The sequence below is a fragment of the Oenanthe melanoleuca genome, chromosome 5, assembly GCF_029582105.1.
Source record: "Oenanthe melanoleuca isolate GR-GAL-2019-014 chromosome 5, OMel1.0, whole genome shotgun sequence".
NCBI classification, from domain to species: Eukaryota; Metazoa; Chordata; class Aves; order Passeriformes; family Muscicapidae; genus Oenanthe; species Oenanthe melanoleuca.
In genome coordinates, this window is record NC_079339.1 from 46,506,772 (window position 1) to 46,533,781 (window position 27,010).

Consider the following 27,010-nt stretch of genomic DNA (forward strand, 5'->3'; position numbering starts at 1 on the left):
TGGTAGTCTTCCTAACATCAAAAGGACTATTAACAGGCTCAACACAGCAACACTGATGGCAGTAGGAATTCTGCCACTGAATTTGACAGGAGCAAGATCAGATTCAAAGCACTTTTCTGGACTGGGTCCTGAAAGCCAACAGCATTTTGAATCAAGTGAAACAGCCTTATTTGCCCTGACCCTATGCATGTCATATTGTAGGGCTCAGTCACTAAATCTTGCAAATCTCTGACCCAGATGCTACCATGGGGGGATGCTTCCCTTTGGGCAAAATGCACACCCACATCCAGAGGTGGCAGCTGTAAGGGGCACCAGGCAGCTCTTAAAACTCAAGTTTAGTAATCAGAGCAGAGAAAAAAAAATGTAGCTATAAAAGTTCTTAGCTGAGGCATTCTGCTGAAAGAATTCCTGCTGCTGTAATTACTTTTCTCACACACACACAGAAGGGACTTCTATAACTTAAACAGATCAGAGATATCAAAACTGGATTTAAGGGAGTTATTTTAGTTATTTATACTTGTTATTGATACTTGTAGTAGTATAAAACTTAAGATTAATTTAACCAGTCCCAACAAGGACAAGTGCAGCTTTTTTCTTGTTACATACCACCCATCACATTTGCTACTGAAATTTAGAAAGTCTCTGAATAAGACATGTCTATATGGATGCTCCAAAACAGATTTTGGGATCTGTTTTTACAAAGATGGAACAAATTATGAAGTTTTATTGTGGTTTCATTCACAAGTTTCTTAAAATGTAATTGTAACTAGCAGGACAGCTACATGAACTATCCTAACATTGTCTGTACATTACTTCTCATACATTAGAAAAAAAATTCTAAGGGATAAGCATGAGCAGTGGCTAAAAGAAACAGAAAGCAATTCTGATCATTAATTCTTTTGTCATTTGCATTTAAAAAATAAATCAACAATGAAACCCAGAATGACTTTTCTCCTAAATAATACCTGACTAATTTTCAGGAAGTTATTGCCAATTAAAAGGTGATGCAAAATATATTTTAAGTGCTTTTTTTAAAAGCTCTTTTGGAAAGCAGCCATTTGATAAAATGAATGAAGAAAGATTCTTCCCCTTAATAAAGCCTGACATATAGAAAAGTTTGATTACTATGCTCTAGTAGTAATTTGTCATATTTTCAGCTATAGACCATCAGCCCATGGATGGAGAATTAAATTTACATCCAAGAAAGCAAAATATCTACCTTGCACAACCCCCCCACCCTCACTATTTAGTTGCATCACTCTTTGCATTTTGGTCTGAAACCACGTGTTTTATTTACAAATAAACAGTGACTATCACAGAGGAAAAGGCCACTGAAATGTTGTGGAAAACTGAAACCTTTTAAAAACCAACCATTAGCTCCAGTCCCAAACGTACTATCTTGTTTGCCAGAAAGGTATAGCAGGAAGTCTCTCTGAAATGAAATCTTGGCACAGTACAGAACCACAATAATCAGGTTGTTTTATTCTGCAATAAACATTTATTTGCACAGCACATCCACCTAACAATACTCTCATGTGCCCTCTGGTGGTTCTACAGTCTGAGTGTGGTCCTCAGAACAGAGAAGTCCTTCCACCTCCTTCCCCTAAACTCCAAACCAGCCTGAAACCCTTCAATGCCACGTCACTGACTGCTACAATCGCTGCTATTTCTGCACATCCTTCTACTCTTAAAATGCCAGAAAATAGTGTGAACCTTTCCTCATTAAGATTTGTCATTGTGAAGCCTTTGATAAGACAGTGAGGGTGCTTAAGCCAGCACTGCACTTGACATGAGAAGCAGCTTTCAGTCATCAATACTGAACACTATCTCAAGCCAGTTCTACTCTTCAATCTGCATCAGCACTATGAGAAACACCAACACTTTTTCATATATTCTATAAAGGTGAACTCTTTATTTATTAAAAAGCAGACAGTATTCCACCTGAATACATTACAGCTAAAGTAGTGATGATAATACCATTTAAAATATCCAACAGAAACTTCTGAAAAAGTCCTGGGAGCTGGCTAAATATCATCAGAAAAGCTTTTCTTCTTTGCTTCTCCATTAATATCTACACTCAATACTGGATGATATGCAATAAATTTCCTTACTTCAGGTTCTGGTTAGAATCAGTTTTTCCTCTCATTTTCTTACAGAGAAGTTTTAGAAAGAAAATAAATATATGGACTTACCTTTTCTTTGCTGAAAGCAGCAAAGTAACTGGGGGTGGTGGGATGAGGCAGGGGTGAAAGAATACAGACACACAAATAACTACTCATCGACATAGTTAAATAAATTCATACCATTTCATCTTTCTCCCACTTGTCAGTGTTGCTCTTGTCCTGATTTACTATGTAGCCAGGAGGAAGCCAGTTGACTGGGGGATCAAAAATCGACACCACCATGCGACTTGGCAGTCCTTTCTTTTTTCCAAGGCGATACAAGTTACAGTTGCTGACCTTTAAGAAGAACACTCTGTTAAACCTTTAGACATACATTTACATAAAAGGAGCAAAAAAATGTCACATGTCAAGTTGGATCTTGTATTATTATGCATTTTCTCCAACTCTCAAAGGGGAGTTCATAATACTTTTGTAATACAGTAGAACCAACTCAGAGCAAGATACACATCTTCCTCTTTTTTCTTTCTGAGGCCAAGCATATTAGGTGTGACTGTTTCAGTAAAAGAAATTTACTATATTACATTCTCCTCACAAAACAAACTGATTGCTACTTTAAAAACAACAGCAAATAGAACTAGTGTCATTTATTACCAATATAAATAATCATCATTCAGACTACATTTGGAATGAAAAGTTTTACTTATAGATAGACTGACCCAAACCGTGGCAGTAGAAAGTGTTAATAAGTGTTATATGGAACTGTTTTAAGTCATAACCCACGTTATTTTGATAGCCTCTAAAATGATTTTAAGTATTTTAAAGGGAAGGGGAAAAAACATTCTCAGATACAAATATATTTCCTTCTCCTTTTAAATTATCAACCACTGATCTTCTGTTTTTCTGTTTAAATGCACTTCGCATGTTTTAAAGTCTTGAAATTTGAACTTGAATATTCAATCACTTATTTAAACAGTACGACTCATTTAGCCCACCTTATTTTCCAAGATTAAACTATACAATAATTTCCTTTTCAGAGAGTGCTGCATTTTATTAGAGGCAGACAATCAGTGCCTTGGAATTTAATTGAAATTACCACATCATGTGGAAGAAAACATAAACAGAAGTTTTCATGGCTGATTATTCTAGCAGCAGCAGAACTGAAGACTCAGCTCCTCACTGTTTACATTAATTCTAAAATACTTTCACAAGTTTTGTTTCAACAGTTCTGTAAGGATTTTTTGTTGTTTCATTTTTAATTAAGATGATAAAATTTCAAGGGAAGTATCGTCTTGAGGATGCAAAGGAAAGGTCAAGTAAAGCTGCAACCTAAGGCTCTGTGCTGCTAATTCAATCCATTCAAGCACTGCTGTTAAAGAGCTTCTACTCAATACAGTTCTAGAGGTTCAGTGCACCAAACGTTCTGACTAACCCAGAACTTTTAGTTTTGTTCAATCCTGTCCTTTCTTAAGTTTGTAAACAGCTAGTTTAGATTTCAAACTGAACTGAAGAAAACAATCAATCACAGTTACGGCAATACTAAGCCCACGGTCTTGTATTTTTATTCCTAATATGCATGATACTCAATGAATAATGAACAAAGCTGTGGAATTAAATCAGCCTGTTCCCATTCAACCTTCCAGCAAAAATTTCATACATATGGCTTGTTACAGCATGTCTTTTACATAGTATGACTGGATTGTTACTACTCACCTTTTTGCTTCTCATGTAGGACAGCCGTCCCTCGTGAGCATCAGGGTAAGTGCAAAACAAGTATGTAGTGATGGCATGCTTTAAAAATGAATCACCAAGCATCTCCAGCCGCTCCAGGTTAAATCCATCACTAGCATTTGAAAGAGTCAAAGCTTGAAGAATGAGACCAGGATTAGGACCGAGAGTTTTTGAGGAGTACCCACTGCAAGGGCTCTTTTCAGAATCTGCTCTGTCTTTTGAAAGATTAATAGCTTTTGAAGTACTGGTGGTCACTGCCATTATGGGGCATCCATCTGAGGTAGATCTGTTAGCATTTCCATCAAGGTATTTATTACTCGGTAGAGTACATTCATTGCTGGGCTTGGGCTGGTTCTCACTGTTGTATAAATTCTGAATGGGATATGAGGTAGTTGGTTGTACAGGTATTTCCTGCCTGCAGTAATTCAGCTGATTTCCTTGGCAAAAGTCTCTGTTAACTAAATCACAATTGCCATTGGCAAGATTTTTATTATAAGAAACACCATTAATTGCTGCAAGTTCTACCGAGACATCAATTTGGAGTTTACTGGGTGACTCATTGAGCAATGTTCTGTAACTCACAGACATTTGGTCATGGTTTTCTGCAGAAGAGGTTTTATTAGCACCTTGATGTGCAGCATTTTCAGGGACTACAATTGTGCTGTGCTTACAGTAATTTTCATTCTCTACTACAGAGGAGTTAGGAAGAGAGATGAAGGACTTGCTGTCAATAGATTTTTTCCATCCAAAGTCCAAGTTAGGATATCTGTAAAGACAAAAAGGAAGTTTGTTAACAAAAAATATTAGCAGAAGACAAGAAGACTCTACATGCACACACATATTTACAAGAGCCACAGCCTTCTTCTGAAAAGAATAGCAACTGCAACATGTAACTTCACCTCTCACAATCAAGTATTTTTAAACTGTGATTCACTGAGAAGTGCCAAGAGTTAAACAAGAGTTACCAGTTTTATCATTCATGAAATAATAGTTCTTTCCACCTTGTAAGTCAGACATCATACTGAAAAATACCCATTGAAAAAATACATGCCTGAAATCTGCAGGAAGTGATTTAACCCCTACACCAGCATCAGTGGCTGTTTGAGCTCTCAGTTCCTCTGCTGTCAAAAGGCAGTGCAGGCGGTAAAGTATGCTGGGGAGGCACACTGCTTTTCTCCACAGTGACGCTGGAATAGGATGTATAGCACAGAGCTCAGGAACCAGTATCTGGGAAAGGAGGGGGAAGAAAAGAATTTTCCTTGTAAAGGTAGCCCAGATCACCATTAAGAAAGTCCACTTGAATTAGATGCGTCTATTTTACCTGTTTATTCTGCAAACTTTCCCACTTTGCTTTCCTCTTCTCAGCACTGCTTAATGGAAGTGCTTTTCCCTTCTGATTCAAATGGCGAGGAGTCAAAAGATTAAGTCTAAAAACCATGTGAAAATACTCTGGTGTAAGTACATAATTAATTAATAGAACTTAGTAGCCTAAACTTTCTCAAGTTTCTTAGCATTCAACTTCAAGGCATTGTGAAGTAACAGCACTAATACCTCTGGGAAAAAAACAGACTCAATTCATAGTTCTTGTTACACAAATCAGATATCTCTCAAGAAAAAAAAAACAGTAGCTATTTTGGAAGACACAAACCCTCAGCTTTATCCCATATTTTAAAGAAAAAAAAAAGGCACTTTACTGTCACACTACAAACATCAGACACAAAATATGACTGCTGTTACCTTGAAGATGTGTGGTCCACATCCAGCAGTGGCTGGTTAAGATTGGTAAGGTCAAGATTATATTTTGTTTTATAATATTCAGCAAAAGTTTCATATTCAGGGGAAGGGAATTTACTGAGTGGAGTAAGATCAGTGTATACATCAGCTACGTAGAATCGATGAGGCTGATCAAAATTTCGATATCTAAAAAAAAGAAAATTTGGCATTACAGTAAAGCTTTTCTTAAGTTCTTCATGTTCCAACATGGTTAAGAGAATAATGGTTAAACAATGCACTTGAGACTTTTGGTTAATAAGGGTTTTTTTTTTGTTGTAGAAATAATTTATTTAGCTAACTCAAATGCTAAATGAGAAATGTACTTTAAGACAGAGATAAATACAGACAATCTATAATCTGTGAAATTTCCTCTACAAGCTAAACATTTAAATTAAATTGAGGATTTAGGTCTTCAATATGTAATACAAACTCAAGCTCTGGACAAAAGTAATGCTTCAAACAATAATTTCTTGTTTTGAAACACCTAACAATCAAGTTTGATAATTTGGCTTTTTAGCATCTAGTCTCCAATGTGGTATTCTACATTAGTAGAAACTGAGTTCCTCTGCATACAAAGACTGTACTACCTCATATCTAAACTGGCATTTTAACCAAGTCATCCCCCCAATAAACTTAAAGCACAAAACCCCAAATACATAGCAAGGTGAATTCACACGCCTTTCAAGGACAGCAAAGTAAGTTCTTGTATTACAGGCAGAATATTAAAATTAAAGCCAGACTGTGCCAACATCTTTTACGTGGCTACCAAGGCTCATTGGAAACTATGGTGATAAACATGCCCAGAAAATAACAGTAAAAATAATTTTTAAAAAAGGAAAGCAATATTCAACAATTAGATTTCCACATTAAGGTATTTCACGCTTGGAATTGCTATATGTATAATTTTAAGTTTCTACTGAAATATCTAAATAAAAATTCTAAACAAATAGTATCTCTAAACAAAATTTATGCACTACTAATGAGACTTTTCAGATTCTTAAAGAAAAAAAAAATCAGAGACAGATGAGGCCAAAACACAAAGTTTAAACTTAAATTTATCCTCTATATATTCAGTAAGTACCATCTTTTACAATATACTAGGTATAACAAAAACCAGTTGCATAGGGAATAATTAAGCCTCCACAAAGCCTACCAGTTCTAGAGAACCTTTGCATATCCAGCACTGAAAATGAGTATCACTCAATATAGAGATTCTATTAAATGGTCTTCATCACTTGTAATTTTCCCATTTACCAACACCTTCCTTTAGCAGGTCTTTGGTGTGCATAAGCAGTAACCAGAGAACAGGACTCCCATGCAATCTTCCAGACTAATACTAGTTTCAGTAAGCCCCTTCTTGATGAAGTTGCAGTGTTTTATCAGAATACTAAGTAAATTTTGTGGTGAGCTCTACTATTCCTTACAAAAATGTAATGAATCTTGGGATGCCTAAACACTTAAATCCTACTAATATATGATCAACTATTTATTTAAAAAATCTTTAAATTATTTTAAATACTACCAGACACCTTCAGACTAACAGCATACAGTTCTTAAAAAAAGCAATTCTGCTACAGATACTAACATGCCCTTATTACAAGTGTTTGTATAAATACAATAGGCAAACACCTAAACAATGTAGAGTACTCACCGTGGAATGATAACTGCATCCTGGTAATCTTCTAGCTTGAAAATAAAAGGCATTTCTTTTGTATACTGTGTACTGGGAATGCCTGTACGTGCCTCAGATTTCTCAATGTCTTCCATAAACTTAAAGTCAATGTCCAAAGTGCTAGAGTCATCAACTTAAAAAGGAAAATGCACAAGTCAGTTTTCTAGGCTGAACTTTTCTGACAAGTTGTAAATTACAAAATTTTTGTTCTTACCAACATTTAGAGGTAGAACACAATAGGCTGAATCAGCTTCTGTAGGTTTGAACTCTAGTGCAGGTTTCTCAAGACGAAGAATATGTGAAAAAATGTACTGGTGGAGTCGTGTTATCAACTCAAGCATTTGCAGAGACAGAGTAAAACCAGATTTCTTAAGCTCAATGGATATTGTAACCTCTCCAGAGCGAGTATACACAGGAAAGTGAGGAATCTAAACAAGAACAAAACCAAAAGAAATCACAAAAGAAAAGTGGGATTCCTTTATAGAGCACTGTCTGTTTAGTGCAGATTTTGAAGTAAAGCTTGACTGACCCTACAGCAAATCGGATCAAATAGGATCAGAAGTGTGAACTGTGATGGCCCTTCAATTACAGATGGGACTCTGAATGTTAAAGAATGACTGATTTGTTTTTTTTAATAGTTCTCCTTGTGTTTTACAGCTCTTGTCTTTATAAAAGCTAAGTAGAAAAGGAAGTATTTTCTGTTATAAAGAAAGAAATGTGAAAACCAGCATATTTGTGAAATGCCTTCTTATGTGGACAACAGAAAATACAATTTGAAAAAATCTTCCTCAGCTGAGTCTCACAAAAAATAAATGCCTATTAAAATTTTTCTGAAGCAAGAGGTGCCAATTTTAATTAACATGGCCGACTTTCTCTGCTGCTGCTGCAGACTAGGAATGCTGAGAGGATTTGTTACCACAGCTTTTGTATAGATAAGGTAGTGCAGTGCAGGCCAACTCTGTAGCTGGTATGTCTATTCCCATCATATCTCATAGAAAAAAGGAGGGACACCTTGAATTTGCCAATGCAAAATACTAAACTTCTAAACCAAAAGTTCGGCAAAAATAAATTGTTCCATCCCTAAAGATAGAAAAAGAAGTGGTGACTTGACTGGATGAATGGTATTGTTTATTTTCTGGAGTTTACTTGATACAAGCATAATTTATAGTCATTTCCAACTCTTCATTCTGTTGGGTGGGCAGTAAGTAGAAAATAACAAGTTGCAAGGCATGCAGAACAAGGAAAGGAAACTGATTCCTTACTTGAGGTATAGGTTTGGCTGTCAATATGCCAAAACATCTTGTTGTATCCTCAGGAGGATATAGCTTTCGTCTCCTGAAGTTGAGCTCATCAGGTAGAGGAGTCGTTAACACCATTCCTATTACATACAAGTAACAGGGCTGATCAGGTTTGGGATAACTATCCCTCAAACATTCTGGAATCTGAAAAAAATAAAAAAAGAAAAAACATTAACATGATAAAAATCAGCAAAGTTCACCTAGCTATTATTCTTTGAATAGGTCCTCTTAGGTTTATTTGGAGACCCACTGCTAAACACAAGGAACAAAAAAAAAATTATTCTGGGGTCAAGCAGTGGTTTTTTTCTTAAGCAAAAATGTTTGGCTAGCAGCCTGGCATGGCAGCCATGAGATTTCCTCTGTCCTCAGTAGGTGAACTGGGGGACAGAGGGTGGCCTTTCATAAGACTTACTAATAACCTGTCCTATAGGTTCCCATCACGTTCCTATAACTTTTCTAGTAGATACTGGAGCTCAAATGTCTGCCCTCAAAATTGAAGACACCTCTTTACATGGAATCATTCCCTCAAATAAAGCTATATTGGTGGTGGGTGCTTTTGGACATGCTCAGCCTCAAAAGATTGCTAAGGTAAGGTGCTGCTGCTGGGGAAGGAGAAAGCAAGTGAAACTCTAGTAGTTTTGGGACACTTCCCTACAAACCTATTAGAACTGGCCCTCCTGAAGACAAAGTCATGGACTGATGATGAAGGTAAAATATGGGCATTTGGGAAAGAAACTCACCATTTATGCCTATTAGGTGCTACCCCAATTCTTCCTCCCTCCCTTAACCAATATCAAGAATTATCCCTTACCCTTGGGAGCAAGTACAGATCACAACTTTATGAACTGGATGTGTTGTCACGGCTCTCAAAACCCTCTATAAGCAAGTGCCCAACCTGCCACAGATGCTGCCAAATCTACAGAGTGCTGGAATCTTGGCTGTCTGCGCTGTCCTACACTATCCTGTGAGGCTGCTTGTGCCCCCTACCCCTGTGCTGGTCCTGCTGCCATGGCTCTGCTTCCTCACTGGCAAGCCTGACTGCTCTGGGAGGGATTTCACCAAGAGAGAGACACACCACACCTGATGCAGATCTCCCCCACTGCACTAGATCACTTTGGATCACACCATTTAACCATGTTTGTGTTTTAATCTTGCTTTTGGGTATCCTTAGAACCTTGCTTTCTGCAATAGTCAATGAAGGCAAAACATGCCTCTCCTCACATTAAGCAGATTGAAACAAGCTTTGATGTCTTTGATATCATTTGCTTTGATGCAAATGTCTACACTGAACCAGTAACACTAGAACACATTTTATGTCTAAGACCTTTGGAACTTAACAGTAGAAAAGTAAAAAAAAAAGGTAAAAAGGAAAACGTGTGTACTCAGAGAAAAACAAAAAGTTTGACTGAACTTACAGTTTCATTAACACTGATTCTTTTTCCAGCAGAATTGTTTAAAAGGAACAAAAATGTTTTGATACACTTGGGATAAACACATAAACAAAATTCAATACCCTGCCCCTTTGTCCAGGCACTACAATATGTGAGTTTTCTCATTACAATTCTAGCTTGCAGATGTGAATACTAGCAACAGCCACAAGCACTTTTAATTCTTCTGGTCATATTTGTCATAGACGTTAAGAAACCATGCTTTATGTTTGGTAGAAGTTCATTACTTTGCAGGTCTCAAAATGATCCTCCTGTTTATCTAAAACTAAATTGCAATACATGTAGTCCTGGATTTTAAAGTTATGCTGCAGTAAAACTATGGCCTTGGCTTAATGGAAAATTACTCATAAATTTAATAACTACATTAAACCCAAGAGGATCTTGCAGACCTTAAATATTTGCCAAAGGTTTTTTTCCAGATGTGAGAAGTTGGGACAAAGGCAAGGGGAAAGTATTCTTATAGATTCCCTATTAAAAAAGAAATAACTGAGAAAGAATGATGCAACACTTGACAAATCAACTCCTCTGAACGAGATACCATAATCCTGCAATTTATGAATCACCTCTATCCCAACAATTTTACCAAGTGAGGTAAGAGAAAAGTACTTGTAACAAAAAAACCTGCAAAAATGCAAACTGTGCATCTTTGTAAAATGCAAAGATTATCAGATTCTATGAGTTACCTGTCATATTCAAAAAACCTTAGAACCTGTAACAACTGCAGAGGAAAAAGGAAGGTTCCAGAGTAGCTGCAAAATACTCTGACAAAGCTTCTTTTCTCCATTTTCTCTTGAATTATTTCCAATTTCCCCACAAATACCACTTAAGAAGTCAAATTTTACAAGCTGGTGTGGTTGAAGCCTGTTGTAACAGACTGTGAATACATGACTTAACACAGAGCTGTATTTTCTTACGTGATCCTTTCAACAGATCAAGTATAATGTAAAGTATAATATTTAGAACTACTTTAAAAGTGAAAAAAAATTAAATTACACTTATTTGATATTATAAGACTTAAACCAGGAATTGTGAAATTCTGTGTTCAACCAGTAAACTTGCCAAACTAAACCAAGCATCAAAAAAAAAAAAAACCCAAATACATTTCTGTATTTAGCCCAGGACACATCTTTAGTGTTCAACTATTTGTCCTGAAAGCCAATAATAAGGTAATGATTTTACAGATCATTAATGCAGGACTAGTTTCCTCAGCTATTTTCATACTAGACAAGTAAGTATTTGCCAACAAGCCCTACAGAAGGTGAATGTTCTTTGAGCTCACAGGCACGCTTCCAAAGCATGTGGTACCATAAACTCAGGTAGCATTGCAGGCTTCCACAGAATTAGAACAGCAAAGTATTTCCACTGTAAATACAAGACTTCTAAAAATTTCTAAACAGTTAAGATTAAGAGTTGGCAATTCTGTCTTACTAGCACATAAAGCATGAGATCAGAGATTTGGATAGCAGTAAGTGATACTAACAGCTTTAGGATAGCACTGTCTTCGCTTTGTAGAGCCTGGCCTTCCTGGAACACTGGTTTCTTCTTCATCATGTAAATCAAGTTCCTCCTCATATTTAACCGTTTCTTTACCAACTGGCATCAAATGATCATCCAGTTCACCTGAGTATTACAAAAGAGTAAAAAGAAATAGCATTATGAACAATCAAATCTTGGTTCCTTCAGATCCTACACAGCTGTGAGATTGCTTGTGAAAACACCTCATATGTAAGGTTTTAAAACACATGGACTACTGCAAGGTTCCAGAAGTGCAACAGTGGGGAGAGACTTAATTTTGGGCAAAAATGTTTATTAGTAGTAAAAAAACTCTTATATTCATTTTAAAAAATTGTATTCTATACTGAAAATATACAAGAACTCTTTTTGCCCATAAAAAGCAATCTTTTACTGAAACACTTATTTTAAAATCACTCACATGGAGTTATACAAAGGAAGAGGGAAAATTTCTATTTCTCTATCATTCTTAAAAAGAAATTACTGCTGTTGAATGTGCACTTCCAACACTGGGTTAAGCCTCCATCAGGGTGCCATTCTGGGATACATTTGTTGGTATGAATTCAGTGTTCAAAAGGTTTAACTCAGAAAAAAAAAAAATACAAACCCCCAGGCCTACAATTCTTTTTTGCTTAAAAAATACATAAATACTTCTGTACTTCATAAAAAAAACAGTAACACAGAATTAACTTTAAAACGTTCCACAATGAAGAGCATTCTCCATTATACTTACTAGAAAAAAGAGCTAAAGTAGTCCTGCAATGTCTTATTTTTGGACCATGACTTAGAATACAGCAGAGAAAGCAATAAATTTAGAGTTGTGTATTTTTTCTTTTGTCACAACTCTCTTTAAAAATCTTATTCTTTTGGCTGTAGGATGACCTGACCTACAATTAGTATCTTCTAAAGAACAAGACTCTTTTCCCTTAATTAAGCTAAATTAGTAAGTACATGACTGCATCACAAAACAAGGCAAGCAAAAGAAAGCTGCAATAAATGGCTACAGCAGAAGGGTATGCACATATATAACATCCATACCATATGCAATTTCTCAACTATGAAATATACCTTTACAAAGAGGTTGTTTTTCCAGTTCTTACCAATTTTGTGCAGTTTTTCACAGCAAATAAGAGCGACAACTCTCTCAGCCAGTCTTGCACAACTCATTGGAGGGCCCTATAAACATTTAAATACTTCATAAAAACTTTGTTTACTGGCAACTTACTTATATATATTTAGTTTAATACAAGCATTTGAGACAAGCGAAATTTTTGTAAAAAGCACATTGATGGCAGTTTTGTGAAGATATTCAGGCTTTTCCATGTTTTTCCAAAATTACAAGAACTCAACTACACTATTGATCAAAACCAATAAAGGACAAGTGCATGAAACAACAATGTACAGGGAAGAATATCAAAATATTCTTGTCTTTGGCATAAAACAGCAACTGATGGAAAATGAATTGTAACAAAAAGTGATCTAAAACCAGTTAGAGAATACAACACAACAAAACCTAGTTTTCGTTACCAACAGTGAAACTAAATGTAGAAACAGCACAGACCAATTCTCAACCCAACATATTCATGTATTTCCATGCTCTTCCTTCCCCAAATACCTACAACAATTGAAGCTCGAAGAGGTGAGTTGATTGGCAGGTAGAGAGTAGAGTAAAATGTATGGTCAGGTAGTTCCCTGGTCTTACACTTGGGGGCCAGGTGTGTAAATGGATCACTTGGTAATCTAGCGCAGTACCTAAAAGTTGACAGAACATTTCACACAAATCAAAACCTGCAAATCGAAACCTAAACACATTTCAGTGGAACCTTACCTTACTGGTATGAATGCTAGAGAAGACAATTTCAGGCACTGTAAAGCACTGTAAATTTGCACTACTGACTCATATTCAACTAACTTCTGAGCAGAAGAACCTCCAAGTCCTTCATTATAAGCCTGGTCTGCAAAAAGGTCACCCCAGCTTGTAAGGATGCACAAGGCTATTTCCTGCCAGGTCCCAGGGCTCCCATTATGTCTCCTGAGTTTACTGTTGTCTTACTTCTCCTGTTTATCACGGTTTCCCCTTCCTGCCTTTCCTCTCTTGTACTGAGTTCCCTCCCTCCCAGCATGGTATTAAATGCAAACATCCTGATGTTAAGCTGTGCTGGACCTCCTAACAGCCAGACAGCCTTTGAACCATTTACATCTGCCATTCATCCTTCAAATCTGACTGGTTTGAGAGGATTTTTTTACCAGGCAGTCCATCAAAACAATCTGCATCTCAAGAATTTAGCTACTAAGGTAGTACTTTGGCAATTGCACCAAAAGCTTTACTTCAGTAAATGACATTCACTGCTTTTCATAGTCAACCACTTCATGACACCAGAGATAAAAAGCCCTCAGTAAAACTTGGTTTCTGCCAACCCCCTTTATGGGCCTAAGAACTGTTGCCACAAGGATTTGGTCCATAGCCTTCCATATGACTATAGTTAAACTGACTGGTCCACAGCTCCCTGGATCTTCCTGGTCTTTTTTGTCTTCCTGTCACTGAGAACCTCCTCTAATTACCACTGCCTTAGAGAGTAGATATTTGAGTAGCTCCCATCCTGTCTTGTGGACTTTAATTACTGTGGTTTTGTTTGTAAAGATGACAACAGATTGCTATTACAAATGTGATTATTAGAACTGGAAGATTTAACTACTGTTTTAACAATTCTTTTATTTATTTATTTTTAAAACAGTTTGACAAGAGCAAAAATGCAAATTTACTACACATTTTGAAGCTGAGTGTTTCCAGGGAAGCTTTTGATTAAACAGGAAACAACATCAAAACATTTATTATCAGAGCTAAAACCTCTGGTCAGATAAAGAAAGCAAATAATCCCTTCAAACCTATGTGACCACTTTAAGAGAGAAGATTCTGTCAAGATGCCCAAGAGGAAATGTGTAAATGCCCCAGTTCATCCATGTTGCGAGACCAGCTAAGAAACCTTTTATTCAACGACAAGAAGTAAGAAGTGAATATACCTCTTACCTATTTATGTGTCCAATAGCAGTGTTAATAGTAACCCTTGGACTGTTCTCATCTGGCCTCAACACATAGGGTGGAAAGATATCATCATCATCAACAATAGGTTCAGTTTCAGTTTCATTGGCATCAACAGATTTTGAGCATTTGTTTCGGAGGATCTTAACAATTGAAGAACAGAACATGATGAGAAATTTTTCCCTTAAAAAGTGCTATGACACATTTAAAAAAACCCAGGCCCATTCCTTTGACCTCATACCTTCTCAATTGCTTTGTATGTCTTAAGATCTTCTTCAAAACTTTTGATTTTGTCTGTATCTGCTAACATAATGTAATTGGAAATTGGTGCTCTAGCTCTTCCTTTTGACTGCACATAGGAACGGTACTCTGTGGGCAAATCAAAACGCACCACCAAGTTGCATTTTGGTATGTCAACACCCTCTTCTACAATACTAGTAGCAATAAGTAGGTTGGTCTCATGTGCTCGAAATTTTCTAAGAACCTGCAAAAATAATTAAGACAAATTTGACGTATCAGTCAAAGATTTAACAAGAGATTTAACAAGAGGCAGGAAAATCAAGATGAGAGGCTCCCAAAACATGTCCAGACATGAAAATACAAAACTATTACAATAACTCTTTTTGGAAACATTAAAGTAATTTAGTTATAAAAAAGTTCTGTTTATCAGAACCAGCAGGTTTACAGGAATAAAATCAGGTATGTGGAATCAAATGTGTCTAAGAAGCTACTATAACCTCTAGCAACAGAGAGGATCCCCCCCCCCCCCATTTACTTATGAGTTTTCAGTGGTATTTTGTTTTATAATATGAGTTTTATGTGGTATTAAAGAAAAAACAAATGCTGCTTTCAGGACACCATCTTTTCCCAAACACTCCTGAAGCATCCTCAGGGGGTAGAGCACATTCTAGAGCTGGCACTTCTGATATTTATATTATATATGAAACAGTACTAAAGAAAAGTGTAGTGTCTGGAGCACAACCCAGAGCTTGAAATGATGTAAAATTAGGGAGGGGGAAGCAGGTGTTTAACATTTAAAACATTAATGATTAATCAAATTTAGGAAAAATAAAAATAATTTTCAATTCAGAAGTTTAAAATAATTTAGAAAAAATAAATATCAAAATCAGCTTAACTACTGAAAATCTCAGTAAATTTGACGTTCTTCACATATTATTATATTACCACTAACATAATGCAGAAAAATTAGATAATAATCTAACTAGATATCAACATAATTTTACATAAAGTTTTAATTTCTATTTGTGTAGCGTGACATAGCAATATCTCCAAATATGCTTTTATTGTATCTCCAATAAGTAAGCATATTTTTTAAAACAAAGCTATAAACTTTCAATGACTGTGCCCCAAACTCTGCCTGTTGATTTGTTTTGTTTTCGAAGACACACATTCACATGCAAAATGGGTACTGCCAGTTACATTATTTTTTTTTTTAAGTTACCTCTTCCTGTTTTCTAAATTCTACTTCCATCTGCTTGTTACGAGGCTGGTTCTTGCCAATGCCATGTCCAGTTATAAAATTGCTACTGATGTAAGCCAGTTCTGGATCTTGCTTGCCAGCTTCTTTTATCAACCTAAAAATATTACATGTGTTTTTAGAAGTTACACAACCTACAAAATGGAGGAAAATCTATTATTTGTGAGACCTGTATTAAAAGGAAAAGTGGAAACATGACAATTAAGTCATGTTAACACATAAATTGTCTGCAGTTTTCTCGAAAACCTCTGTAAGGTTACACAAGACAGATTGCATACAGAAACACAAGGAGTGCTCATGCATCACATTTCAGACCTATCATGGTAAAACTAGATTTTTTTAAACCAATCTATTACTCTAAAGCTCCCTGTTGTTAAAGTACTCTACTCAAAATTATTTTTTTTCTGTAAGCTCCAGCAGATTTTAGAAGAAAGACTTGTAACTGCTTCCTCAACAAAAATGTTCCTTCAGTATAAAATATTAACTTCTAGGTTAAAATATAAGATTGCAATTCTACTTATAATTAGAACATTCTGTTCAAGTATGTTGACCTGTTTTTCTCAAGTGATGCTCACCCTACACAGTGAGATGTTCACTACTTGTGAAATTGACCCAAACAGAGGACATAATACAATTCTTTAAAAGGAATACTCAACAGGGATGTGAGCATTCCTGCTCTCACTCAATTTCCATTCAGTTTATTCTTTATGTTACAGAAGCAGAATAAGCTGCCTTCTGCAGTAATCTGGTTTCACAGATAAAGTAGAAGATTGCTCACCTAAATAAAGAATGCACTAATTCAAAGAATGAGGCATTTATGGACTTAAAACCACAATTACAGTGTGCAATCAAAGTAAATATGCTGGAGCATCATTAGTTGATCAGTTTTCAGGATGAACAGAACTTGGAATTACTTAACTACAACAGACTTTTGAGCAGAAGAGCCAATAAAAACCAAGGGATTATATACAACCATTAATCCCTAGCACGTGTCACTACAGCCAGCTCAATACTAACTAGTCTGGTCAAAGCATATCCATCATGTCCATTACCAGGTGCTCCCCACAGCCAAACAACAGCCTGCCTCCAGCAGTAACTTGAACCTTTCCCCCAAAAAAATCTCTAGCACTTCTGCCTCACATAGAAGTAGATGGATGCTGTTCAGTCCCCAGCTACAAGCCTACCATCTGCCCAGCAAGCTGCTGCCAAACCAGAGGGAAAGGGGCTCTTTTTACCCTTGAAAAACTCATGAAGTCTTGCCCCCTTGCCTAGTCCCCATTTTAAATAAAATCTATGGGAACATAAAACACCTTGAAGGCTTTCCACCTTTGCAATCTGTTAAAAGTGGAATGAAGAGGGAGATAGGCAAGAGGACAGAAAAGAGGCATACAGCTTGCCATCCTTAGGGAAACAGACTAGAAGGATCCTCCTGTGCTGAAGTGCAAATGTGGTTTGGTAGCTCAAGGCCAAATGGAGTTACATTACTGTATGCAGTCTAGGCTCTTGAGACAGACACTGAGAAAGTATGGGTTAATAACTGGACAGAGGGTTTTTTTGTACTTCTTTTTCAACGTGGCATTTCTATGAGGTCATACAAATTAAGTACCTAATAAACATCTCAAACATTCTTACTTTAGTTCACTTGTATAGAATTGGACAATTAAAAGCATCTGAATAGAGACTTCACCAAGTTCCTGAGAAACATATAGGGCTTCAACCTTGTGACTAAAAAAAAACAATTTGTGGTAGGTTACAGGTGGTGTTTTTCAAACAGACACAAGAACTTCTGCTTTCAAATCCTTCTCTTACGGGAGCTGAGAGGTGCTGCAATGCAAATGGAAGGAAGCAGGCCTTAGAAAATGTCTTCTATTCTGAAAAGGAGCTTATAGGAACCAGAACTAAACTGTATACACCAAATTAAACACTAAGTGAGCCAGTCCATCAACTGCATGTAATAAAAACGCAATATACAAAAAAGAGTACAACTCATGCCATGAATTTTGCCCTTCTTCAGTAATTTGGGATTTCATAAAATGGTATTCTAAATACTACCATAATAATTATGTTTTAAGAAAAATTATACTTCTGTTTTAACTCAGTTCCATTTAATGATCCATACTGGATTACTGGAAGTAGCTGTGATACACTAATTCAAACATTCATGACTTTCTCATTCAGTAGAGTCCTTCCCCTATATATAGCCTAAGTATACCTATCATCAGCAGAGGTAATTTGAATTAAATGCACTCTGCTGAAGAGGGACTGCAGTGAGCTTCTCCACCAAAGGCTTCCAGTCTTAATTCCAATAGCTCAAGTCTGATGGTCAATACAGTATCAGGTATTATGAAATTAGGTGCTACATGAGATAAAGGACCATTTTGAAAGTCTGGCTGCTAGCTTTCAAAAGTGGATAAAACGTCACATATAGTTTTATATTTTGCCACAATAACCTCTACTCAAGGTGCCTAAAGCTATTTCATCTAGAGTCTGTATTCCGTCAGGTTCAACAGCAGTTAGGATATTGTATAGTGTATAAATCACAGAATATAAGAATGCACAGTGGAAAACCAGTATGATTTAAATCACATTCATAGCTGAACAGAGAAGAAAGAAGTTTTCAGAATTCTGTTCATTCCCTGTAGGGTAATGAAATACTCATTTCAGCTCAGCAAAAGACTCTGGTAATGTTATTTCTTCAGGACTTATTAACAGAATATGTTCATTTTTCTGAACAGCTTGGTTTGCCTCATACTGCAGATTTATGTGAACATATTTAAAATGCAGAAAAGGAAAAGATAAAAGTTGATAAAAAAAACACAGGCAAGTCTGTAGATCAAAGTTATTATAAGTTATGCACTTATTAACTCGAGCAAAAAAGTAGCGAGAAAGGAGTCAGATTTAGAGGTATCCAGAATGCAATGAACAGCTCACACAGGACATTGGCTACTCTACTAGGGAAACCACGATAGGTGAATCAATCACATCATTCACAGTTTGTGGAAAATAGCTTTTAACAATTAAGTGTTATACATAACTAACATATATCACATTCAAGAATACTAACTGATAAGGAACTACAATATTGCCAGTTGGCAATTACTCCCACATTCACATTTTTCTTGGTGGAGAGTTCGAGAAAGCACTTAGTGTTTGAGTAAATAGGTGCTTTATAAACATCAGTTGTGAGATATTTGTGCAAGGATAAATTTGATTTTCTCTAGACTTGGATCATATAACATTGTGATTTAATAGGGTAATGGTGATATTTCCAGAAGTGTTGCACACAGTAGGCTACAGAAGTTTCCAACATTCATTGCAAATATAAATCTAAAGACTTTTTACAACAAATCAGTATATGCTTATTTTACAGGCTTAATACAGTATTTCACATTTTGCCTTCTAAAGGAATCAAATTAAAATCTCGGGTCCGAAGCGAGTCCTTGAGTACAACTTTCAAAGACACATGCTCTTCCCATAAGCTTTAGAAATACTTTGTATGATCTCCTAAACCAAATTTATGAATAGAGGTCTGAAAATACAAGGCAATCCCCTATATATTCATGATATTAACATCCTGGCAGCTCAGTCTGCCTTTTTTCTTCAGAATATTTTTTTTTAAATAAAAAGCTTTACCTATTTAGAACAACTGCTGTGTATCTTCTTTCCACAAAAATAATTCCACATAAAATATTAGTAAAGGGAGATGGGAAATTAGTCTCTGGCTTCTCTTTCTCCTCAATTTCTTCATCCTCATCATCATCTTCAGAATCACTCCAAGATACGTAATTATCCTGATTCCTATTGTTATACCATTCAACACTTTCAAACTGCTGCCGTTCATATGGTTTGTATTTGCGCAAGATTTCAAGCAGCTTTATTACTTTTGGGGTCACAAATTTCAGGTCAAGTGAGGCAGGCGAGAAGTGCTCTTCACAGAGTGCATGTATTTTCCTTAGGAAAGTGTCTGTAAACAATAAAAATTTCCTGTGCAGCTCCTCTTGTTCATGTTTGATATACTTCTGCAGCTCTCTCACCATCATCCCAGCTACCTTATCTGCACACCACGGTCCCAGAACAACCAACACAGCTCGACAGTCTGACAATATCTACAACAAATGAATTCAAGTATCAGTTCAAAGAGTACATTCATGAACTATTCATTTAAGACAAGGGGCTTTTTTTCTCTTACAGCACAGTCTTTGTAAGGATTATGACAATTTTTCTACTTTAAAAAAATGCAGAAGTCTGCTTTTCTTATTTAGATGACTTTTGGAAATCTGATGTTTCTAATGGAGCAAGTTCCCCCCTCCCCCTTAAATTACTACAAATCAACTTCAAACTATACATTTCTGAATCTCCAAAATATCCCAAGCTTAATCAAAATTTTGCCATTTTGTAGAACTGCAATTTGAATTTATACTAAAAAGAATACTTTCTGAAGCAGTTAGATAAATAAAGCAAAAATTCTTATCTTTATTATATAACACAGAACTAATAAAATAAACACTTTACTGGGCATTTTATTTACTACTGATAGCTGGCAGGGTTTCAGGAAGGGCAACCAGGAAGTTGCATGGTGGCCTTAAGGTAGCTTTAGGAAGTCTATCTTTTTAAAGAAAAACAGAACACAGTGGTTTGTATGTGTGAGTGGAATAGTAAAAATAGAGAACTATATCTATTCATAGAAAACAGAAAAGGCATTATTGTACCATCATAACCTTATCTGATGAGAAGTTGCTTCCTCTGGAAGAGTGAAGTTGTCAGACAAACTAGGAATTCAGAAATGGAATTCAAAAGGCTATTAATAGGATGCCCTATATTGTACTATGAGAAGAACTACAAATGAACTGTAGCAGTCAGGATGCTGGTTTTCAGCTGCTACTTTAAGTTCCCTTCTATGAGGAAATAAAGAACAGGCTATCATCCTCTTGATGCTATCCTATCCTCTGTGAAGTTTATTAGTTTTAAGGGCAAAACTATTCTAATTGTGACTGCATACAGAGGCTTGATACTCTACACTGACAAGACATAAAGCACCTCAGTCTGAAACTCAGTTTTTTCCTTAACATGGGTGCCTTCATTTTCTTGGAGAGCTACTGGTTTAAAACAAGCACAGAAGAGTTAATCCATTCTTCTGGACTCTGGAAGTCATGAAGATCACCTCTAGTCAGCATTCCTTATGTATTTTAGTCTATTATGGTTTAAGCTTAGCACAGAAGTAACCAGGACTTCCAATTCCCATGCTCTGTGACAGGCTGCCTTATGTACCATCTTTCCCTCTGGAACAAGTAGTATTTTATAGACAATGTCAGAGCCCTCAGTTTCTAAGAACGTTTAAGGAAACCGGAGTATTTTGGGCTGAAGAAAGAAATACATTCTCCAAATTTCTCATGGACAGCTACAGGAATAGTCACAGTAGTGACTCACTACTGACTTCTTGACTCACATTCCTACACAGATGTAACTTAGCAGGCAATTCCAAACCAGGAAGGCCAAGCAGGGCTAAAAAAGGTACCTGGACCCCCTGTGTGAGAAGGGATAAATGTCTGCATGGAGCTGATAACCGCTCCACACCTTCTGACAAAAATCAGGACAAAACAGGGGCAAACACAGAGAAAGTCGGGGCAAGCCTGAGATTCCGATCTTGTTCCAGCAAGGTGTGGCACTAGTCCAGTATTGTTCTAAGACAAACTACAGACACCACACATCTCCAGCTGGAATGTTTGCCTAAGTTCTTCCTTTATCAGCTTTTAATACAACGGGGTGCAGTCCAAATTCCTCCTGAAGCATTATTTTCTCTTCTGTACTGAATTATTCATAGGTCACGGGAGATTGAGAAAATGCCAAATTCTTGACTTCAGAGATAAGGACTTACAACATCAAGGTGTAGAACTGTTTAAGTAAATCTGAATCTCAAACTAAATGAAATTGTAATCAATGCCTGACATTGAAGCCCCACTCTTTTATGAAAATTGCATGTTATGAAAACAAAAATCAGGCATTGTTTTGCTTCATATAATCAAGGATGGCTAACTAAGGAAGTTTAAGTTAAGTAGCATACATGGCAAGAAAAACAGTAGTAAGATTTCTATCCCCCAGGTTTATCACATTTATTTACATCCTTACCTGCTTAGAAATTAAGGTTGAATCTCTTTCTTTTGAATGTACAGATATGTTGCAGTCATGTAGAAAAGCAAGCGCTTCATCCAATTCCTTTAGTAATCTTCCATACAACCCACTTTTGTCAGTATATGGTCCACAGTCTACAACAATCTCACATGGCTGAGAAGTATATCTTAATGAGGGCAAAGATCAAGTTAAACACAGCTTCCGAAAGCCAGAGCTATTTCAGCTCCTAAGGTTATACAGCAAACACAACAGCAACATGATGTGTATTCAAGAACATTTCTTTCTCTACTATGAATCAATAATTATTAAACGTTATACAGTTAAACCCTTCAGAAAAACTTCCACCACCCGAAATACTGATGGACTTCGTTCTACATACTGTTCTAATACAGACCCAAAAAAAAGGTTAATATTGCTATCCCCATTTCAAATACTGCAAAATTTAAGCAAATTCTATTTACTTCAGCAACTTCTTCACTTGTTTTTCCCTTGCTATACAAAAGAAAGTCAATCCACATAACGTCAATTTATGGCTATATATATATTTACACAAGTAAAATAATTACTATTCTTGAATGGCAGCAAGAAATTCTTAAAAGGAACAGGTTTAGACAAGTCCAAAAAAATGCATTTAAAACATTTATATGTGGGTGAAACACCAATTCCATACTATGAAAAAAACACCTGTAACTTTGTCTGAAACTCAGTAATACAGTATAGGTGGTAGAAAAAAACATGCTGAACAGCAACCATTTCATCCTAATTTGCCCTACTACAATCCACTGCATTATCACCATCTTTAATTTAAACAACATTCATAGGATTCTAGATTCTGTAACTCACTTGCTCTGTTATTTAGTATTTCCTCCCTCCTCTCATCTCCCTCTATCTTTCATTAGCCTTTAAAACTCAGGCTATTTGGGGGAAAAAAAAGGCAATTTCTCTGGCATTAAGAGCACATTGTACTGTGGATGTTGCCACATTTTCCCAAATAGTGATATTATGGCATACACTGGGCATGAAATAGTTACACTCCACACACAAGAGTGCATTTTAAAGGTTCAGAAATATTTTGTGCAGTGTCAGTTTTTTAGCTTGGTGGTGTGCTGAAGGTTTTTTTGGTTGTTTTGGGTTGGGTTTTTTTGTTTGAGGATTCATTTGGTTTTTTAACTACAGAAAATCTCTCTCTACCAAGGCAAATCAGCCTTTATACTCAAAAGCCATTTAACATTCCATCTCCACCCTAAATGGAATAGCAGCATCATATACACACAAACTTTTCTAGGTTTATTCCTCTATCCAAAATGAAAATGCAGGCATAAATTTACCAACAATCATTATAAAACACACCTGTCTAAGACCACCAAATCAGTTGCAGTTTCAGCATTGCTCTTCAAAATTTGCTCCAGTTTCTGGATCTTCTCCTCTAACTCAGCAGGATCACATTTCCCATTTAAAATGGAAGCTGTCAATCCCAAAATTCGAGGACATGATGGATAATCCTCACAGATCTGTGAAATCAAATCAAATTAAATTATTTATGAAATAAATAATCTACCTGCAAACCTATCATGCTTAGGCTGGAAACTTTTATTTCAACAGCAGGTGTTGCAAAAGAACAAACATTGAATTAGTATTTTCTCTTCTACTGACTGGAAGTTAAACAGTCATCACATTTAAAGGCAAATATTTACAACATGGAAAACCAGAAACAATTAACATTAAACAGAATATTCTTGTCACACTTACAATACATAACATAACACTTCCATGCCATATAAAAAGGCATGTGCACTTGAAAAGAGATTTGGAAAGATACTTATTATGCAGGTATCTCTCACTTATAAGTCAAAAATTACATAGAGCCAATAATATTCTGGAAAGAGCCCCAGAAACAACTTTACAGAGATCAGCATTTTTAAAAATAGTAAAAACTGATTAGCATATCCTATTTCCCTAACTCAATTATTTTATTAATGAGTTTTAAAAATTCCCCTAGTTCAATGAATTTAGTTTCTCTATTAAAGATAGATTTTTCTTTAATCCCCACTGTAAAATACAGTAAACACATTATTCTTTTACCACACAGTATCACTAAAGGCTTATACAGTAATTTCATAGTCCCAGGAACATGCTAACATTGGTTCCACTAATACTGTTTTTGGTAGCAAAAGTTGCCTTAAACAGTTGTCAATTCTCCAGCCCTCCCACTGACTTTTCTTCCTCAACCAAGTATATTAAACATTCACCCAATAAATGCACCTTCATAATTTCACGGTATGGATGATCCTGGATTGCAAGATGGCACTCATCAAACACCAGAAGATTAATATTTGACAGGGATAAATACTCATTTCTCAAAACAGTCAAAGCAACATGACATGTCATAACAAGAACCTAGATTGAAAAGAAAATAATGTCAGTACAAGAAAAGCACAAGCTGTCTTAGGTCAAGGTGAAGGAGAAAAAGCCTTCTGCAGTAAGATAGCATTGGCAAATACCCATCCCTATTCATCAGGTAAGGACAAGAAAGAATAAAACATTCTCTACTGGAGAAAGCCATGTCTGAATGGTGTATTTAAATATATGTCTGTATCATTCCAGTCACATGCTGCCCAGATAAAAAAATGAATATAACAGACAATCTCAACACCAATCAGACCACACAGAAAAGTATCATTAAATCCTAATAAATTTAATGTCCTTATATATGTCCCTTATATATGTTATATATATCATCATGTCTCTGGCAAGGTAGTTCTTTCATAAGGTCTTAACTATTTGCAGTTGTAACATAAGCTGGATGCTATCAGAATTTTTAAGGAAAACCTTATTTCTTATACACTAACACATAAAAATTGAGTTTGTTGATAAAATTATATAGTTTTTACACTCACTTTGAACTTCACTAAGTATAGTAACACTTTCTTCTGTCAGAGTTCATCAGACCTATTCCATAGAGCATTACTGATCACCAGAAAGTAAACTCCAAAATCCTAACATTTAATAAAATTTTAAACAGCATTTGAAGTATGGTATGCACACTCAAAATTTCTTCTGCAATCACCATAATGAACAAGTCAGGGAGATTGAAAATAAAGGACTTACAGGATGGCTTTTTAAAAAATAACCTGAAAACACTTACATATGTTTGCCTCACAATTAAATTAACATACAAATATTACCAATATGCTGAATTTCTTTTAAAAAAGACTGAATGTAAAAGTAAAAGGAATCACTTCTGGTCCAACCTAACCTCTGTATGTTTTGCTTATCATTTTTACTTAATACATTACCTGATGCTTAGAGAATTCCTGACTCCACTTCTCTTTTGTCCATGATTCAGTTATCTCCAAACTTGAATACTCTCCCACTTTAAGGTCTGAATGTGTCCTGACAGCTGACACTTGTTGAGCAACTTGATTTGCTTAAGGAAAAAAATAAATCTCATTTACATAAAGGTCTTCTCATACCTCAATTTATAAGATGTGTGTCATATGACCTAGCACCACATTTCATAATGTGATCTTTAGCTTAGACTAATGTTAAACCATGTGTACATAGCAACTGCCTCCACGCAAAACCACATCAAGGAAACAGATTGGTAACTAAATTGCACTTCAGATTCAATGTCTCAACTTTAAAACAGAAAACAGAACATGTTATATATATAAATAGATTATATTAAACAGATGATGAAACCAAAGATGAAAGGCATCACATCCTTGCTGTTGAAGACTTTACCAAAAGTTTCTCCCAACTTTGCTGTCACAGAATTTCTTTTACAGAGTATTTCATGAAAATGGTAGCAGTGTGTTTAGGAACATTTCCTCTTACCCGAGTTGACCAAGAACACAGTTCTTTTTCCATTTTTGTTGAAATCTCCCCTGATCTGATAGGACAGCTCTTTAGTGAGTAGTACTGCAATAAAAGTCTTCCCTGAGCCAGTGTTTAAGCAGACTATTGTATTATGATCCAAAGCTGCTTCAAGCAGTTCAACCTAGGTATAAAAAAATAATAATGTTCTTACTTACACCAATGCAGTGAAAAAGCTGACAAAAAAATAACAAAAATAATAAATAAACTATAGACAAGTACAAGTCAACAGTATCACTTGAGATCTTTTTTAACATGTCTCTTTCATAACAATGTATTCTCACAGTCCTTCAAAAATATTAACACACTATTTATAGCCCAGCTTTTAAATCTAAAATCCTTCAGTGCCACAATCTGCTCTCAGGTAGCTTTTAGAATGTATTGTTTTAATAGATGATTCTGTTGCTGTATACACAGTGTGAAGTAAGAAGCTACACCTTTTTAAATCTAATTGTACACATCAATTCAGCCCAATAAGCAAGTAGACCAGCACAAGTTTCTCAGTAATGCTAACAAAACCCCTCTGGGCACCTCTGCAAGGCAAAGAGAACTGGTATTCTAGAACCCAGTTTTCCCTAAAGTGAAAAATCAGAGTACCCTGATGGGGTGTGTTTCTGACTTCAGAGGGCTGCTTTGACCAGTATGTGAACCAAAAATCAAAACTAGTACACCATGTGAAAGACAAAGTGAGAGGTGAAAGGGGACATGGATGTATGCATACAATTTAGAGTCACAGTTTATTTGTCCCTAGCAGCATTCTGCAGAGAGTGGCAGGAGAAGACTCAGCTTAAAAGCTGTTCTGCTTGCTAGAGCAAACTGAGAAGAGGGAAGGGGAGATATAACAAATGTCAAACAAAGCCAAACTAAAGAATTAGCTCCCAACAAGTGGGGCTGAGAGAGACATGTCTTGACA

At 36.0% G+C, this 27,010-nt stretch overlaps 1 protein-coding gene across 1 annotated transcript in view; it reads right to left on the reverse strand.

Annotated features, from left to right (window-relative positions):
* Positions 1–27,010, reverse strand: part of DICER1 (dicer 1, ribonuclease III) — a 61,959-nt gene that overhangs the window by 11,909 nt on the left and 23,040 nt on the right. The window contains exons 5-24 of the mRNA XM_056492462.1: positions 26,059–26,221; positions 25,518–25,648; positions 24,484–24,618; positions 23,572–23,732; positions 22,219–22,387; positions 19,726–20,198; positions 16,057–16,189; positions 14,836–15,078; positions 14,583–14,737; positions 13,174–13,306; positions 12,655–12,730; positions 11,523–11,662; positions 8,559–8,738; positions 7,511–7,724; positions 7,276–7,429; positions 5,589–5,771; positions 5,173–5,278; positions 4,903–5,078; positions 3,834–4,617; positions 2,304–2,459 (exon numbers count right to left, since the gene is read on the reverse strand). Of these exons, the coding sequence (XP_056348437.1) occupies positions 2,304–2,459; positions 3,834–4,617; positions 4,903–5,078; positions 5,173–5,278; positions 5,589–5,771; positions 7,276–7,429; positions 7,511–7,724; positions 8,559–8,738; positions 11,523–11,662; positions 12,655–12,730; positions 13,174–13,306; positions 14,583–14,737; positions 14,836–15,078; positions 16,057–16,189; positions 19,726–20,198; positions 22,219–22,387; positions 23,572–23,732; positions 24,484–24,618; positions 25,518–25,648; positions 26,059–26,221 (4,065 nt within the window). The remainder of the gene's footprint in view (positions 1–2,303; positions 2,460–3,833; positions 4,618–4,902; positions 5,079–5,172; positions 5,279–5,588; positions 5,772–7,275; positions 7,430–7,510; positions 7,725–8,558; positions 8,739–11,522; positions 11,663–12,654; positions 12,731–13,173; positions 13,307–14,582; positions 14,738–14,835; positions 15,079–16,056; positions 16,190–19,725; positions 20,199–22,218; positions 22,388–23,571; positions 23,733–24,483; positions 24,619–25,517; positions 25,649–26,058; positions 26,222–27,010) is intronic.